Here is a 19,494-nt window from a genome sequence, read left to right as displayed (position 1 = left end):
GGTGTATGTATTTCTTCTGATGGGATGTCTGCGTTCCCTCCGATGGGATGCCTGTGGTCCCTCTGTTGGGATGTCCATGGTCCTTCCGGTGGGATGTCTGGGGTCCCTCTCGCGGGTGTCTGTGTTTCCTCTGATAGGATGTCTGTGGTCCCTCTCGCGGGATGTCTGTGTTCCCTCTGATGGGATGTCCCTGGTCCGCCCCGGTGGGATGTCTGTGCTTCCCCCGGTGGTCCGTCTGTGCTTCCCCCGGTGGTCCCTATGGCGGGACGTCTGCGCTGCCCTGCGCACGGGTGTCTGTGTTTCCTCTGGGTGGGGCCGCTGCCGGCCCTCTGTTTATGCTCGGGGTGGGCGCCGGGCCCCTTCGCCCCATCCCTCACGCTCCACGCGTTGAGGGCTCTTCCCTTAAATGGTGACCGAGGCTGAAGAATGTGAGACGTCAGAGAGCGGGGCTGGAGCAGAGAGGGGCGCAGGGGCCGAGACACACCCACTCAGAGGGAGAGAGACTGCCAGGGGCCGGGGAGCGCACCCCGCGGCCCGCACTCCCGCCAGCTGCAGAGAGACCCACGGAGAGTCCAGGGCTCAGAGACACCCGACGGGAGCCCCGGGCGGGGGGACCTCGGTATCCATCCAGGGTCAGCGGGAAGAGACACCCCAGCAACCGAGGGAGGGACCGCCAGCGCCGGAGACACAGAGGGCGAGACCCCAGGGGTGGAGGACACACCCAGGGGCCGAGGGAGAGGACCTGGGAGAAGAGACGCCAGCTGCGGGAGAGGCACATCTGGAGCCAGGATGGAGGATCTGGGTAAGAGAGGGAGCGCGAGGGCGAACCGAGACTGAGCGCGCCTGGGGAGGAGGGAGGTGAGAGCCGCGGAGGAGAGCCAGGGAGAGAGAGACGCCAGCAGAGGGGAGCAGAGAGCAGGGGCAGGACAAGCGTGGTGGCAGGGAGAGAAGAGAGTGTGGAGTCAAAGGGGAGAAGAGAGTGTGGAGTCAAAGGGGAGAAGAGAGTGTGGAGTCAGAGATGAGAAGAGAGTGTGGAGTCAGAGGGGAGCAGAGAGCATGGGGCAGCACAGGCGAGACGGGCAGGGAGAGACGCCAGAAGAGGGGAGCAGAGGGCAACTTTTTTATTTTTATTTCATTTTTTATTTTGAAAGTTTTATATAGCGCTAGCTTACCCCGTAGGCATCAGAGCGCTTTACATACATCCTGTAGCACAAGCGAGACGGGCAGAGAGAGAGTGTATGGAGTGCGGACAAGAGAGAGGGTCACGGGACAGAGTTCAAGAGCGGCGAGGGATGGCCATGGTACACAGGAGAACGCAGGGAGTGGGACACGAGAGAGGGTGAGGAAAAGGGGACAGGTACCGGTTGGGGGCAGAGGGAGAGCGGTCTCCGAGTTTGGGGACCCGGTGGACGGAGGTGGCGGTGAGGGAGCGCAGATGGAGGGCGGGGGTATGGAGAGTAGTGAGGGAGAGAGCTGTGGGTAACGGGCGCAGAGGGATGGGGTGTAATTCAGGAGCGGGCGTTGCTGTGCAAGGCTGACGCTGTTTAGGGGCGGGAAGGTCTGTGGGGTTTGCTAAGGCGCTGAGATGGCTATGATTATGGGGTTTCCCATGTATGTGGTTGGACTGGTGACGGGGACTGGAAATGCTGGTGCGGATTGAGTATCCCCACGGGGTGGGTTGGGATGGTTAGGAGTCGGAGGAGGGGTGCACTCCTGTTACCTGTGGTGTGTTCACTTGTAAATAGGGATTAGCTATAGTTATTGTATCTGGTGGGGTTGTGGGGCTGGCTATGGGGTGGCCGAGGTTGTTCGGGTGAGCTATGCTATTGGGGAAATTGATACTATGAATGGTGGTCGGATACAGCAATGGGTCTGGAAATGGAAATGGATACGGGTGGGCTACAGGAGTATTTCTAATTTGGGGCTTGAATATAGTCTGGGCGTTGGACTTGCGTCCAGCTATGGATAGGCTTGTAAGGAGGACCTGGCTGTGGGGTTGAGTTCGGTGAATGGGCCTGGATATTAATATGGAGTGTTGGATATGATTGTGGGGAGGACCTGGCTGTGGGGTTGATTTGGGTGAATGGGCCTGGATATTAATATGGAGTGTTGGATATGGTTGTGGGGAGGACCTGGCTTGGGGTTGAGTTCGGTGAATGGGCCTGGATATTAATATGGAGTGTTGGATATGGTTGTGGGGAGGACCTGGCTGTGGGGTTGAGTTCGGTGAATGGGTCTGGATATTAATATGGAGTGTTGGATATGGTTGTGGGGAGGACCTGGCTGTGGGGTTGAGTTTGGTGAATGGGTCTGGATATTAATATGGAGTGTTGGATATGGTTGTGGGGAGGACCTGGCTGTGGGGTTGAGTTCGGTGAACGGGCCTGGATATTAATATGGAGTGTTGGATAGGATTGTGGGGAGGACCTGGTTGTGGGGTTGATTTGGGTGAATGGGCCTGGATATTAATATGGAGTGTTGGATTTGGTTGTGGGGAGGACCTGGTTGTGGGGTTGATTTGGGTGAATGGGCCTGGATATTAATATGGAGTGTTGGATAGGATTGTGGGGAGGACCTGGTTGTGGGGTTGATTTGGGTGAATGGGCCTGGATATTAATATGGAGTGTTGGATAGGATTGTGGAGAGGACCTGGTTGTGGGGTTGATTTGGGTGAATGGGCCTGGATATTAATATGGATTGTTGGATAGGATTGTTGGGAGGACCTGGTTGTGGGGTTGATTTGGGTGAATGGGTCTGGATGTTAATATGGAGTGTTGGACATGGTTGTGGGGAGGACCTGGCTGTGGGGTTGAGTTCGGTGAATGGGCCTGGATATTAATATGGAGTGTTGGATATGATTGTGGGGAGGACCTGGCTGTGGGGTTGATTTGGGTGAATGGGCCTGGATATTAATATGGAGTGTTGGATATGGTTGTGGGGAGGACCTGACTGTGGGGTAGAGTTCGGTGAATGGGCCTGGATATTAATATGGAGTGTTGGATATGGTTGTGGGGAGGACCTGGCTGTGGGGTTGAGTTCGGTGAATGGGTCTGGATATTAATATGGAGTGTTGGATATGGTTGTGGGGAGGACCTGGCTGTGGGGTTGAGTTCGGTGAACGGGCCTGGATATTAATATGGAGTGTTGGATAGGATGGTGGGGAGGACCTGGTTGTGGGGTTGATTTGGGTGAATGGGCCTGGATATTAATATGGAGTGTTGGATTTGGTTGTGGGCAGGACCTGGTTGTGGGGTTGATTTGGGTGAATGGGCCTGGATATTAATATGGAGTGTTGGATAGGATTGTGGGGAGGACCTGGTTGTGGGGTTGATTTGGGTGAATGGGCCTGGATATTAATATGGAGTGTTGGATAGGATTGTGGGGAGGACCTGGTTGTGGGGTTGATTTGGGTGAATGGGCCTGGATATTAATATGGAGTGTTGGATAGGATTGTGGGGAGGACCTGGTTGTGGGGTTGATTTGGGTGAATGGGCCTGGATATTAATATGGAGTGTTGGATTTGGTTGTGGGGAGGACCTGGCTGTGGGGTTGAGTTCGGTGAATGGGCCTGGATATTAATATGGGTGTTGGATATGGTTGTGGGGGGGACCTGGCTGGGGGGTTGAGTTCGGTGAATGGGCCTGGATATTAATATGGAGTGTTGGATATGGTTGTGGGGAGGACCTGGCTGTGGGGTTGAGTTCGGTGAATGGGCCTGGATATTAATATGGAGTGTTGGATATGGTTGTGGGGGGGACCTGGCTGTGGGGTTGAGTTCGGTGAATGGGCCTGGATATTAATATGGAGTGTTGGATATGGTTGTGGAGTTGGCATGGTTATGGGTGGTGGAGTACATTTACGGGTTAGTTAAGAGTTGAATATTGTTTTCGTGTTGAGCACAGTTATTGGAGGAGTGATATGCTTACGGGGATGAATGTGGTTGTTGGGTTTGATATGGTTACATGGGTTGGATGTGGAATTGGTTTGATGTGCTTTTGAGACTGCACGGGTATTGTCTTTACAAGGGAGAAATACGTGGTTGTAGTGTTGGACGTGGATACGCTTGTGTGGTTACAGCTGGCTATGTGCTTTAGATATGGTCATGCAAGCCGAGGATATTGCTGTGCTATTGGATACGTCATGAGGCAGTTGAATATGGTTGTAAGTCAGTCGGATATGGTTATAAGGCACTGGGGTATGTTGTAGGGTTCAATATGATATGAAGGGCTGGATATGGCACAATGGTGGTGGAGGATATGATTTTGGGAAGCTGGCTTTGGGTTTGGGGTTTCACATTGTGATAAACGTTGGTTGTGGAGCGGGGTACGGTTGCATTAGAGTGAGTAGACAGCTATGGGAAGATGGATACAGTCTTGGGTTTTAGATAATGTTGTGAGGGCTGAGTACTGTCCTTACGTTATGGACAGAATATTGGTGTGGGGTTGATATGGTTGGGGGCTGGTTATAGTTATTAGACTTGGATATGGCTTTTGAGGTTGGATATTGCCTGCGGTTGAATATGGGCATCTCGTAGAGTTTTGAGAGTTTGGTTGACTTATCGCAGCTGGAGACGGTTACGCCATAGGCCACATAGGCCACGTGGACGCGAGTGTTGTCTAAGGAAGTGGAGGTTGCATTGTTTCAGATTCTAAAGTTATAAGGCTTGGAAGCGGCTTTTGAGATGGATATTGTTGCGGGGTTAAATGCTAGAATGGTGGCTGGATAAGATTGTGGGTGTGCTGATGATGACCATGGGAGGGGTGGTATACGCTTGTGGCGTTCTGCGGTAATGTGGTCGAGTATGCCATTGGACGTTGTTATGGATATATGATTGATTCACTTATGGTTAATTTATAGGGTTATCTGGGTTTAATATGGTTAGGGAAAGGACATTGGCTGCAGTGGGTTGATGTGGCTTGGCGTGTCCTCATGGTTGGTCTGTCTATGGGGGCCGAATACGCTGGCCGCTTGTGCCCGAGTATGGATACTGCTGAGATGGGTTTTGGTGTGATTTGGGTTGGGTATCTTCATGGGGTGTCGTGGAGGGATGGGGATTGCATGTATGTTGGGTGGGTGGGCCTGTTCGTGAGGTTTCATGTGATGACTGAGCTTGCTTTAGTGTTTGGGGGTGGAGGAGGGGGGTGAGTGAGTGCTGTACAACTGCCTTCGCTTGGACTTTTCATTATCCACCAGAAGGAAATGAGTCAGGGCTGGAGGGGAAGGGGGCGGGGTCAGGAGGAGGCGCACCCGCAGGCTGCCCCCCCCCCTTCTCTATGAAAGAGATTACAAGGCATGGCACTCAACCAGAGCATCAGCAGTGAGCACCGAGGCTGCTCTGTCACGTCTGTCACACACAGACCCGACGCATGTGGCGTACTTACGCCAGGCAATACACGTGCTCATAGATCATGCATGTGACACGTGGACCAGTAATGTACTTAATGCAGTGAGCGCGTTTCCTGGCGGCTCTCCCATCACTGGCCCCCTTACTGCGTTTCTAGAACCTTCCCCCCTCACCTACCGTCTTACCTCCCCGTTATGCCCCTTCCCTCCAGAGCTCCATGCGTTCGCCCCTTTCCACCCGTCACATGTTTATTTCCGGCCCCCGTGCTCCCTCTCTCTCTCACTCTCTGCCCTGTCACTCTCTCCCTTCCTCTCGTGTTCTCCCGCTCGGGTTCTTGGCTCTGCCCCACGCCTTGTCTTGCCCGCCCGCCTGTTTCCTGTATTTTGGTGGTTTTTGGCCTAATCTGCACATTTTCTGCCTCTCGTTTCCATGTGTTTCCAATAAAACATTCCAGGAACCGAGGGCGGGAGGCAGGATGACACCCCCCTTCTGAAAGACACAGGCAGCCCCTTCAGTGGAGCAGCGGCGGGGCCCCTCCTGAGAGGGAATAATAACCTCCAGAGAGAGACCGTTCCTACCCCGAAAGAGACCGCCACCAGAAGAGAGACAGTCAGCCCGAGGGCGATAGACATACCCAGTTTTAGGGGAGGACCCGGACAGGCTTGGGGGGAGCCGACACATGAGTCTGCATTACCCCGAGGGCCAAAGCGGGAGTCGGGCCATCAAAAGATGTAAATTAGGCACCAAATGTCTTGAACAAAGAAGACAGAGACGTTAAAAAGAAACAAAACATAGTTTTCAACATATGACACTGTTTCAGATAAGTAAGTACATATGCTTGTATCACAGTGTTAACAGAAGTTAACGGCAATATTTAAATATGTCTCGTGTTTAAATAAGTCGAAACCTGTTTAAACAGTGCCAGTTCGATAGAAAAATTGAGAAAAATCTGAGGGGGGTCCGATTAATTGTATTCTTTAGTTGGGGTGGGCGGCATTAAACAGCTTGAAGACCACGGCTTGAGAGGCCGCCCCCTCACACCTTGAGAGGGAGACCTCCTTCTGATCTGCTCTGAGCCGGATTTGGAATCAGAAGTAGCGCAGGCAAACATTTTGAAACCATCCGTCCCCCTTCCGTTGCTCTTTCAATCTCTCTCCCTCTTCCATCCATTGGTTCCCTCTATTTTGTCTTTCCCTCTTGTATCCTATCTCTCATCGTATCTCTCAGGCACCAGGAGTAGTGCTGCTGGGCCTTTAAAACCAGCCTCAAAAGGCCCCAGCCCTCCGGGGAAATGCCCGGTGGAATAAAAGGCCCATCCGGCCCTATTTACCTTGCGTCGTCTGTTTACATGATTTCTGTTTTTTGTTGTTACCTGTTTGCCTTCGACATACCACCAATGATTGGATGTCTGGTCCCAAGCACCCTGCTGCCACTCCACAAATGGTTTGTAGCACTTTACAAGAACTATAAATAGATCAACTACTGGAGGTTTCCCTCTTCCTGAGAGACACTCACCTCTTGAGAGTCAGTCAGAGACCGCTCCCTGCCAGCAGTAGTGTTACAGGCCCTGGCTCCATGTGTGCTGTTTCTGGAACATCAGGCACTTCCTTCCTTCCTCTCACTTTGACCTCCGTGAGGGCCTGGGAAAAGCAGTTGTAAGGACTGGGAAATGCCCATTCCTCCAGAGGCAAGCCACCATCCAGGCTGGGGTGTGAGAGGAAGCATGTGTGGTAGGGAAGGACTTCAGAGGAAAGCGCTTCCCACTCACTTTCACCCCTGAAAAGGGACTGCCTGGTGTCTGAAGCTAGTGGAGTGAACGGTCCTTGTTTTTGCCTTTCCTGGTTCAATAAAAATGTTTCACCGCCTACAACACAGCAAAGAGTATGTGGGATGAGTAGGAAGCTGGTGTGCATGGGTGGAATGCGTCCACATGTGGTTGTGCTGGATTGAAGATAGGGTTTCCACTCTGCGGGCTCAACTTTAAGGCGGGACTTTCATTGCAAGTGACGTTCCCCACCCGCAGGAAGTGACAATGCAGGAAGTGACATTGTATCATATTAGTCACTGTGAGGAAGCTGCTGCTCACATACCAGTGGGATTATGGGTGATGCTTAATGCAGTAGATAGGAGGCCTAGAGCCTGGAGATTTAGAGACTGGCCGTGAGAGAGGTGGCAATGCAAGTACACATAAAAACATATAGATACATCAAAATCTTTGCAGCTCATAAAAGTACAAAGTCCAATGGTATAACTGCTGAGTCAGTGAAGCATGGCAGTTCTGCGGTGTTAATCAGAATAAGAAATAAAAAGAAAAAAAGCGTTAAACACCGGGCTAAAACAAGTTTGACTGATCAGCAAAGTCCTCAAAAAGGGTCAATGGAAAAAAGACCTCTAGAAAGGGTTCGCTATGCTATCCAGAAAACGTTAAGAGCTTTCTGAGCTAGCTAAAAGCAGAACTACACTATAAGCTTAAAGTAAAGTGCTACGTTATAGCTCAGATCAATTGACCATCAGCTGTTTCACTGTGGCAACTTCATGCGAATAAGGATGTTTAAAGTGCTCTGTGCTTTAAAAAAAGACCTCAAAATCAATATGTAACACCTCTCCCTGATCGTATGTGCCAAACTGACTGCTGGTATTTTGTGAACGAAAAGATAATGCAGCTCTTGTTGTCTGACTTGCATATTCTCCGTGCATTATGTCGATCCTGCAAACCACTGGCCACGCTGTTTCACATAGGCACTACAAAAAACAGCAAATGCTCTTCGTTCTCTTCTGCCTGGCAACCCATAGGGCAGACATTTGTTACATTATCATTTTTAGTCCACGAACGTGTAAAAGAGGCAAGCGAAACTATATCCGAAGCCTGAATTTAATAAACAAGACTCTTGTAAGCGGTGGATTAACGTAATCCATGAAGTTTTCACAGTGGAAATCGCACTTAAAAGCCAAAAAAAGATTTGAAAGGCTACCTACCTTTTCCAAAAGAACGCCGTGCGGTGATCACAGGGACGGGCTGCCAGGAAGGAAGGAGCAGGGAGGCCGACTGCAAACATATCGATATCAACCTAACAGAGGAAGAGAATCACGCAGTATACCTTTACCTAATTGAAAGAGGTTTTGGTTTTGCGACCAGCACTCCGGCTCCCACGGGAGAACAGTGCCAGACGATTGTACATAGAACGGCGGCTCCTCCTGGCAGCTAAAGACACGGCATTAATAGAGCCTTACCAAGGCACAAAAGGAGGGTATTAAATCTCCTACCATACATTTTCATAAGCTGATCTGGAAGTAGTGGAAATTCAATTAACCCACGACCTGGAGACAGAGTAACTTTGCGAATACTCAATAAGCAAAGCACCAAAAGTCCAAATTTCCCAAAAAGGACTCCACATAGAACCAAGAAGTTCCATCCATGTGGATAATAAATTCATTTGGATTAACAAGAATCAGTCCTGATGAAGGTGTACTAGAAAAAGCCGAAACGCCGCGTCGACCTTGTGATTCTGTGACCTTTTATTTTATTTTTACAACATTGTGATGATCATGTTCATTGTTTAAACGTTTTTAATGTGTTTTTATATTTTGCAATGTGTAATAAAATTTGTATACTGTTACCGAACATATGTGGTGATATGTTTTTAATCAAAAATCGTGTTTAAATCAAAAAACTTGTTTAAAATTTGTCTGTTCATTATAAGTAAATACATAAGATTAGTTTCAGATAACTGAATCAACTTTTTTTGGAACTTGTCACTTCCCCGTAATTTATTCTACCAGACAACATATATGTAATTTTCCTACCACAAGCAAGTAGATGAATGCATGGTCTTTGCCTTGCAATAGGTGTGTATTTTTTGCCTTCTTCATGGTAAATATGCCCCTCAAACATTGATAAATTAACTTAGTTTGTTAAGAAGATGCCCATTAGTCCTACACTAAAATAAGACAACATCCAGACTGTCCAACGAACCCGGACGTTTGTTCTTCTTTTTTTCAAATTACTTTCCCCACCGTCCTCTACAAGTTAGAGTGGGGTCCTCCTACTTGTTTATACATTTATACCTACCTTATGGAACAGAGAAAAGCCTTGAGATCAATACAGTATTCCAATAGCTTGAGTTCACAGATTCATAAGCACTTGTTGGTATTAAAGTGGAGTGCAACCGGTACTCCCTCAAGCCTAACCTACTCAGTCATGTTGTATATTGCCTAGCCAAGGGATGGAGTGTGACAGGCGGTTAGCTATTATGTCCTCAACACATTGTCTATAGGATGCCAACTCCTCTGTTGCCCATGCACGGATCCAGTATAAAATTGGTTTAAGTTGGCTATGTAATTAATTGAATTTAGATTTAATTCAAGTTTTAATGGGAGCAATGGTACACTAGTTGGAAGTTTCAACAGTGTTTTGAGAAAGAATTTCTCATTTTTCTCAAGTGTGTCTAGTTCACAGCAACCCCTCAATTCTGCTCCATAAAGAGCTGCTCCACAGGGTTGTGCCTTGTAGATCTCCTATACCGGAGAGATAGGATAGGATGAGGCTCGATTAGCAAACCTATTGATTGCCCAAGCTTGATGCCTTAGGGTTACGGAACTTTTCTCAGTCTAGGCCTTTCAATTATTGGAATATGTAAGTCTGACCCCTAAGTAATCAAATTAGGAAACCGTTTCCAATATCTTCCTTTCCAGGACAACTCTTCCTTTAGCTTTTTTTTCACAAGTTGAACACTATGTATTTAGTTTTGATGCCATTTATTTCCGGGTCATGGTTTTTACAGAAAAGACTAAGGGCCTAATTTAGAACTTGTCGGACGGGTTACTCGAACACAAAGGTGACAAATATCCCGCCCTCTGAAATATAAATCCCATTGGATATATTGAGATTTATGTTTTGGCGGACGGGATATCCGTCACTGTTGTGACGGAGTTTCGCGTCCACCGAGATCTAAATTGGGCCCTAAATCTTTCCAGAAGAATGCACAAGCCCATAGGGGTTTTTGAAAGAAGACGTGCATCAACGGCAAATAGTAACTATGGTACCTTGGAACCAGCCATTTTTGGTGAATCACTTTCACAATCCACTAGGTACGTAACACAACCATTAATAAACAATAAGAAGAGGGTAGGTGCCAGCACACAACACTGGCAAACACCTCTGCTGATAGGGATGTCCTCGGTGGTCCTCATCCGGGCCCAACCTGACTTTAGCAAAGTTATCTGCATATAGCTGTTGGATTAGTAAGCAAAGAGGAAACCCCATTTTGCCAAATACCTCACATAGTTTCACCCTTGGCACTAGATCGAAGGCGGCCTGCAAGATTACAAATGATACATACTGGGAGGGTCAATGTCTACTGATTTTCATTTTATAGTCAGAAACTGTAGGACCTGGTGAATTGAACTGATCTTGGCTTTAACACCTTCGATGCTCATGACGAGCTCAGCTCGTCATGAGCCACGGTGCTCGTGTGCTCATGACGAGCTGAGCTTGTCATGACCATTGGAACGCTCGCACGCTGAGCTAATTCCCCTGCTGTGCGAGTGTTCTACAGGAACAGCTGTGGTCATGATGAGCTCAGCTCGTTATGAGCACACAACCACAGTGGCTTATGCGGAGCTGAGCTCGTCATGAGCACGGGGGCGCTGTGCACGCCCCCCAGCACAGCGGGGGAATCAGCCCCACATGCAAGGGGTTAAACCCAGATTGTAAACGCATCAGCACCTCATTGGTAGATATCCACCCCCAAGGTTTTGGGAGGATTTGCTTACTATAGACCTTCTGAACATTATCAATAAGACTTATCGGTCAATAGTTAGCAGGGATAGTCCTAGCACCTTTTTAAAAAATCGGTATTATGTCAACTCCCTCCAAGAGTTGAGAATTGGAGCTCCTGCAGCAATAGCATTTGACAGGTTGTTTATGTACGGTCTCCATATTAAGGGTTCAGAACGATACAAGTCAGAGAGGTTCTGATCAAGACCAGGCGCTTTCCCAGATTTTTGGCCCTGAATTGCAATGAGGGTTTCTCTTTAATGTGAATTACACTAGCTCTTTCTTGTTGTCTTTGATTACAATAGAGGGCAAATGATTCATATTATCTCCCACCTATGATAATTCTGAGGAAAGAGCTGAAAAATGTTGAACCCACTCACCAGTAGAAATGTGGCTTTCTGGGCAGGTGTAATCCTTGCACCCTCCATGTGTTGCTAGATGCCAAAACCCTCTGCCATCTCTTGTCTTAGCTGCTTCTAGCAGATCCTCCCATATCTGAGTTTCCCACTTGGTCTTGCTGGTTTTAATGATGTTTGCCTACCTTTGTCTGTATGCTGTTTTGACAGTCCTAACTTTACTTTTTATGGCCTTGACAAGTGCTGTTTTAGCCTCTCTACAATCGTGTTCAAACCATTCATGTATTTTGGGGAGAAATTTATGGGTTTTGATGTCTTTCTGAAAGAATTCTTTCAGTCTAGAAAATAATTTGTTATGGACGACCATGGTCTGGAAGATTGTGCATGGCTGATTCTCAAGTGAGAATAATGCTACGCTTTGTATTTTATAAACCTCTTGCATGGAGTTCGCAGTATTGTATATGTCCGCCCATCTCACATTGTTCCGATTGAGGATAATACTATTGTTTCAGATGGCCATCTTTCTGGGCATGATACATCTCTGATTTGAGACCCCTTTAATTCTAAAATAAGAGGGCTTCAAATCGTTCAATTGCCTTCATATCGACCATTTCGTGCCAGATTCTAACATCAATCAATATACAATCAATATTACTTTTGAATTCACTGCCCTCAAAGGCAGATTTATCATATGGATCCTATAGAGGGACCATTAGAAGCTCTTAAGCCATGGGACACAAGTATGTCTACTATGTGTAAAGCAGCTACACTCATCCTCTTATTTCTCCTCAAGTGAAGTAAAGATAAATTCCCCAGCTCTCGTCCTCATCGTTGATCGATGACATAGGCTTTATAAGGCTTAAACCAGGTATTAAAATCTCCTGTGATTTTACCACAAAATGTCTTTCCCGGTGATCATCTAGAATTTTATTCAAGATGTTTAGAGTGTGAGATTCCTAGTTTTGAGGGGTAGTCCTATTATAAATATTTACCAACACATAAGGAGTCCTTTGCTTTGGTGTCAATCTAAGAACTAGTAAATCTGGAGAGGAAATATCGATTTTCAGGACTGTACCATCAAGTGCAGTTTTTATCCGGATGTATGCCGTTACAACGCATACTTTTACAATGCCTACCTTTTCAACGCAATTTTTACACCGCAACATCCATTACAACGCATACCATTACAAACCATGCCATTACAACAAATTCTTTGAAACTACCTTTACAACGCATTCCACTACAACGCATACTACATGTACAACGCATACCATTACAACGCATAACATTACATTGCATGTAAGGCAAGTGTCGGATAGTGTAGGGGTTAAAATTACTATTCTAACTCTAGGGGGTGCAACAGTAGGGTAAGTGTTGGAAAGTGGGTTATTGGTAGGGATAAATGTAGGTCTGCCACTGGCAATAAGGCCACTAACACATGATAGGACTCAGCATAGGTCTTAGAAAAGTATTCCTTTGCTCAACCCTTGGTAACGTGGCTGCGAGCAGACAGGCTTAACTTCAAAGACAGGTATGTAAAGCATTTAAAAACACCATTTCAGTAAATAATCAAAACACAACACAAAATAAAAATCCAACACCAATTTATAAAAATAGGTAATATTTTTATCTTTTAAATGACACCAAAACTAAAATAATCCACTGTAGGGAACCAGAGATATGAATTTTTAAAGATTAGTCACTTTCTAGTGCTTAGGAACCAACAGTGCCCCTTTAAGTCATTTCGTTTTCTCTGTCAGGGACACACCTTTATAAATTGTTCTGAAGAATTCTCACCACTGTAGTGGGCCACCTTCTTCAGCAAGCGGGGTCCAGTTAGAACACCTTCCTGGCGTTCTGCTTGCAGGTACCAAAGTATCCAACACACAATCCAAGGTTCTGGAATCTCCAAGAGGGTCCTTGAAAGTGTGAAACTTCAATTCCGCAATCCACTTGAACAAAACCCTTACAAATCCACTGGTACTCCAGGCTTTGAATTCTTTGTGGGGCTGTTCAGGTGAGCTCTGTTAACCTGTAGCTTGCAGGGAGTTTCCACTCTTGAGTCTTTTGGCAGCAAGGTAATCCACAGGGCTGTAGTTTCAGAGGGTGCAGTCTTCATAGGTCATGCCTTAGAGTTCCTTGCACACAGCAAAATCTTCAGCAGGGCACTTCTTGCTTCATTCAGTTTCAAGCAGCAGATCTGGAGGGCTCTGCCCCTCTCAGATACTTATTCAAAATTCTCTGGGTCAAGCACCAGGTCACTGCTGACCAATGAGAGCAGGGCAACTCCTCCTAGTTATGACCACATCCGGTGGAGTGTGGCATTAGTTTTGTCCCAGAGTGCATCATCCTTCCAAATCCATAATGGCTGATTTTCCAGCAAGGAGGTAAGAGCTTGCTAAACACACCCCCTGGGATATCTCATTTCCATGGACCATCCCAGTAACATCTGCAAATGCCTTTCTTAAGCCTAGTCCTGACTCTGGGTCACTACTGTCAAAGTGGACTAAAACCCAGGCCTCCCCTCTTGCCTTTGAAGAGGGTAGTTTACGACGCCACCTCCTGGCCTGAAATTCCTATAGAACAGATCACTGCCCTCCCAGCAGCCTGGTTAATCCACTTAACTCTGACCAATCAGGACAGACCACTGAAAGGCTGAATTTGGACTTACAAACAAGAAAGTCTCATAACTTATTGTATGTACACTTTAGGAGAAATTCAACAATATAATATCGTTGGATTTAATACGACCATTCTGGGAAGTCTTTGAATGGTTCGGCTAGTCGTCTCCTATCAATATTTATTAATCAATCACTTACACCCATGTTAACCTATGGGCCATGGGGTTTGCAATGGGGAAAATGACTTGCGCCACTTTTGTAGCACCAGGGCTTATAAAACCATATTTTATAAGTATTTCCCTAATTTCTACCGGACCCCCACCCCCTGTGCAACTAGGGGAGACTTCAGGTGTTCTGAATCTGCAGAAATATTGCAGATCACCCTTATCCAATTCTTCCAGCATCAAAGTCGAATTTGAGCACCTCTTTAAGACAATGTGGGGAGTGAAATGTAAAATTTCACTTTACCCAGGCTTCTAAAAACTAATTTTATAAGGGCGCTCCTTATAGATAACTGACCCCTCACCCCTGGGATACCTAGGGGTGACCCTGGGGGTCCCAAATATGCAAAAACATGGTAGGTTTTTAATTTTTAAGGGCCCCTACCCCCAAAGTCGAGTTTGGGCACAATTTAAGGTTTAAAAAACTGTCCTGGCCACCAGTGCAGCTTTTAAACTGACCTCAGGCTTCAGCACTGCACACATGCTGGTGCAGAGAATCTGCTGGCCTCTAAACTGCCATGCCCCAGGATACTGGAGACTTCTAGGTAGTTTCAATCCCCTGCCCTATTACATACTAGGGGCTTAGGTGGTAGGTCATGCCAACTACAGGGGTTCCCCACCATACTAAAGTGTACCTTAGTGTAGGTTGTGTGTCTTAACTGTGTTCTAATGTGTTCCTTTTGGCTTGGCACTGGCCCTGGGCCTGGTTAAACAGAGCCCAGGGTCAGTCAGAGTCAGTTACCACCAGTTCCAGTCAGCAAAAAGTTGGGGGGTGCCCAGGGCACAGGATGACTGCAACAGTAAGTGTTGGATAGTGTAGGGGTAAAAAGTACTATTCTAACTCCAGGGGGTGCAACAGAAGGGTAAGTGTTGGATAGTGTAGGGGTAAAAATTACTATTCTAACTCCAGGGGGTGCAACAGTAGGGTAAGTGTTGGATAGTGTAAGGGTACTATGTGTTGTAATGTTATGCGTTGTAATGGTATGCGTTGTAATGACTGCGTTGTAATGGCATGGTTGTAGTGGTGTGCATTGTAGTGTCATGCGTTGTAATGGTTGCATTGTAAATGCATGCGTTGTAATGGATGTTGCGTTGTAAAAGTTTTGTTGTAATGGTAGTGCGGTGTAAAAGTTGCGTTGTAAAGGTTGTTTCCCTTTTTATCCATATGATTAGCACCCCAGATGGTCTACTTGCCTTAAATGCTTGTGCCTCCATGCTATATGTGATGTAAATGCTGTTGGGGGGGATGGCCGCCATTTGTGTTGACTTGAATGTTGCCTGTTTTTTGATTGAGCGTTGTTGGGAGAGCCTGGGAGCGACGATGTGGGACAATGGCTGAGATCGCTAATGTGAAATGCGTCACTTGGAATGTGCGGGGACTTCACAATATGTCCAGACGCCACAAAATTCACGCTTATCTAGTGCGTAGAGGGGTGCAAATAGCGCTGCTGCAGGAGACACATCTCACCAAGGCGGAAGGGGCGGCGCTACAGCGTAGATGGAGAGGGCAGGTTTACTGCACTACTTACTCAGCTTACGCGAGGGGGGTACTAATATGGATAAGGGCTGGGGTTCCCCTGCAGGTTTCCAAATCGGTGGTAGATCCGGAGGGTCGCTACGTGGCTATCTCTGGTACATTGGGGGGTAGAGCACTGAATATCTGTTGCGTTTACGCACCTAATGTGGACCAGCTCGCCTTCCTCTCCGGGTTGTCGGGCTCCTTGGCCCATTTCTTGTCAGGAACCCTCCTACTAGGTGGCGATTTTAACTCGGTGGTGGATGTCGACGCTGACCGTTCACACCCCCCCTTCCGGACTCCCCGGTCCGGCGAGTGGCTAAAGGCAGGAAGGTATGGCAGACGCATTGGGGGCTGACGGATATTTGGCGTGCGCAACACCCCGACACTAGAGACTATTCATTCTTTTCTGGCCTGCACGAATTACATGTGCGACTAGACGGGTTTCTGGGGTCGGCGGAATTGGTGTCCGCGACAGTACGCTCTGAATGCCTAGCCAGGACCATCTCGGATCACAACCCCCTTCTAGCGGACTTCCGTTGGTTTCCCGGGGTCCCTAATGTACCTACTTGGAAACTGCGCCCCGAGATTTTAGAGGATATAGTCTTCAGGGCGGACCCGGAGGACAAAATTTCTGACTATTTTGCGACCAATGGGGGCACTGCTGGATCGAGGGCGTCGGAGTGGGATGCATTCAAGGTAGTGATCAGGGGCTATTGTATATCTAAGAAAGTGGGAATGCGTCGTGTCATCCTCGATGACCTGGCCACTGCGGACCGGAAGCTCCGCGAGCTGGAACTTCGCCGCCCCGGCCATCCAGAACTACAGGACCGTACTGCTGCGGCGAGGGAGGCGGTGGCAGCGGAGGTCGAAAGACTGCGTTGCTTTGATTATAAAGCCTATACCACCAGGTCGCTCACGGAAGGGGATAAGTCGGGCGCGCTTTTGGCTTGGTTGGCCAATCCCACGCGCCGGACTTCCCTGACGACGTCCATGCGCACCATGGAGGGTCTTGAGGTGCACACCCAACCGGAGATATTAGATTGTTACCAGCGTTACTACGAACGGCTGTACCGCAGTAACCTGACCCGAGATCCCACCCTGATCGACGATTATCTGCAATCCTTAGAGATTCCCGCGCTGGAGCCCGCCGTGGCCAAGGCCCTGGGTGCCGATATTGAACTGGGGGAAATCCGTAGTGCCATAAAGGGGATGGCGAGAAATAAGACCCCGGGCCTCGATGGGCTCCCGGTCGAATTTTACTCCACCTACGTGGACCTCTTGGCGCCTCGACTGTTAGTAGTCTACAGAGAAGCGAAGCGCCTGGGACGACTCCCCGGCTCGATGTGTGAGGCCTTAGTAGTTCCCTTCCTCAAACCTGGGAGGGAGTCAGCTGACCCGGCGTCTTATTGACCGTTATCTATGTTAACGGTCGACTATAAGATTCTAAGCAGCATATTGGCGTCGAGGCTGCTGGGACACATGTGCTCCTTAGTGCACGAAGACCAGGCAGGATTTATCCCAAAACGCAATACGACCATGAATATTCGCCGGTTATTTCGTCTGCTAGAGGAACCGCACACGGAGGCCCTGTGCCCATTGGTCCTTTCGGTTGACCTGGAAAAGGCTTTTGATAGCCTAGAATGGGACTACTTGCGCAGAGTTCTACTGAGCTTCGGTCTAGGAGAGGGCTTTGTCAGGTGGACTACGGTGCTTTATGCCTCGGCGTCGGCCAGGGTGAGGGCAGGCCCGCTGATCTCCCAACAGTACCCAGTAGAACGAGGCACGAGACAGGGATGCTCGTTATCCCCATTGCTCTTCGCGCTAGCGGTGGAGCCACTAGCGCTGTCAGATCGGACCGGAGCTTCTTTTGGCGGACTGCGGACCTTGTCTGGACAGCACTATATTTCTTTGTATGCTGATGACCTGCTGCTCTTCCTTGAGAATTCAAATACTGCTTTAGACGGGGCTGCAGAGGCTCTGACAACCTTCGGGGAGGTCTCGGGCCTTAAGGTGAATTGGGCCAAGACCTGTCTATTTCCAGTTCGTAGGGGAGAACCCAGACCCGACACCAACAGAGAGATTAGGTGGGAACCTAGCTGCCTCAAGTACCTGGGGGTGTACGTGTACCATGACCCCGCCGACCTTCTAGACGGCAATATAGCCCGCTGTATTCGCGCGTTGTGAGGCAACATGGATTTCTGGGCTACCCTGCCGCTTTCGGTGGCGGGGCGTATAACACTGTTGAAAATGGTGGCACTACCCCGGTTGATATACTATTTTAGGGCGCTTCCGATTTGGGTCCCGCCAGCCACCTTTCGGCTCCTGAGATCCATGGTGGTGGGGTTCCTCTGGGGATCGGGCCGCCGGAGAGTGGCACTCAAGACCCTGATGAGACCAAAGTCGGAAGGCGGTCTAGCGGTGCCAGACTTTGAAAAATACTATCTGGCAGCTCAATTGCAGACCTTCACCCAGGAGATAGCGAGATAGTTTTGTGGCCCGGAGAATGGGAGGGGCAGGGGAATGCCCAGACATGTTATTTCCTTCATCGCACTACGCCAGCGCTTAGCCCTGCAAGACCTAACGCTTGAAGAACGGACTATTAGGTTGTGCTGGAATCGCGCCCACGCCCGAGGGGAGCTGAAACTCCCATATGCACCGGAACTACCGCTGGGGATGTTAACGGCCTTGCCGCACGGGGGAGACTGGTCCCGCCTAGGGCATTGGGAGGATGCAGGATTGCAGTTAGTGGGGGACCGTTATGAAGACGGGGTGTTACTACCCTTCCAGGAGATCCTGGACCGTTTCGACGTTCCCCGAGGCGACTTCCTCCTACATACAGCTCTAATTAGAGCAATTCAGACGCACTGGAAAAGTGGTATGGAGGAACCGCCTACGTCGCCGGTGTGCCAATATGTTATGATGTCCTCGGGGACGGTCAAGGCAGTCACGTGCTTATATAATAGACTGATTAATGAGGGTTTGCCCCCGCTCACTGCACTGCGGAACCGTTGGGAAGCCGACATAGGAAAAGAGATACTGGAAACGACGTGGACACAACTAATGCGCCGAGCCTGGAAGGGAGCGCGCCACGCCCGGTTCCAACTGGTTCACTTTTATATACTCCACAGGGCCTACCTGACCCCGGCGAAAATCCAGCAATACTTCGCTCACGGACACGGCAGATTGCCCCAGGTGCCGAGCACCCGAGGCAGACCTCGGCTCATTCACATGCTGTGGTCCTGCCCAGCGCTATCCTCATACTGGCTTCTGATCGAGGACACTCTTAATGGGGTTACTGGGAGAACTTTGACTGTCGACGCAGCGGTGGGGATCCTGCATTGGTTCCCGCATACCCCTAAAAATAAAATATCAAGCAAATTTATAGACTTAGGACTCATTCTCGCTAAAAGAGAGATAACCAGGAATTGGAAGGCAAGAGTTGGTCCAACAGGAGCTAAATGGCACAACGAACTTTTGAAATGGGCCACAGGGGAGAGAACTCTACGATACCAACTGGCGAGGCGGCAGCAGAATGAGAGGGCGCTAGAAACAGCATTGGAATGGGAGACATTAGTGCAGGCCCTGCGAGATTACTGCGCTTCCAGCGATTCTGAGGGCGACGACGCAACACAACTTGAGTCCCGTTAGACATCCACA

At 48.7% G+C, this 19,494-nt stretch overlaps 1 protein-coding gene across 1 annotated transcript in view; it reads left to right on the top strand.

Annotated features, from left to right (window-relative positions):
* Positions 1–469: 469 nt before the first annotated feature.
* The window catches only part of TGFB1I1 (transforming growth factor beta 1 induced transcript 1), a 188,440-nt gene continuing 169,415 nt past the window's right edge, over positions 470–19,494 (top strand). Inside the window, exon 1 of the mRNA XM_086931839.1 lies at positions 470–802. Within this exon, the coding sequence (XP_086787965.1) occupies positions 790–802 (13 nt within the window). The 5' untranslated portion in view covers positions 470–789. The remainder of the gene's footprint in view (positions 803–19,494) is intronic.

This window comes from Lissotriton vulgaris, chromosome 7, assembly GCF_964263255.1.
Source record: "Lissotriton vulgaris chromosome 7, aLisVul1.2, whole genome shotgun sequence".
Classification (NCBI taxonomy): domain Eukaryota; kingdom Metazoa; phylum Chordata; class Amphibia; order Caudata; family Salamandridae; genus Lissotriton; species Lissotriton vulgaris.
This window is presented reverse-complemented; position numbering and strand designations above follow the sequence as displayed.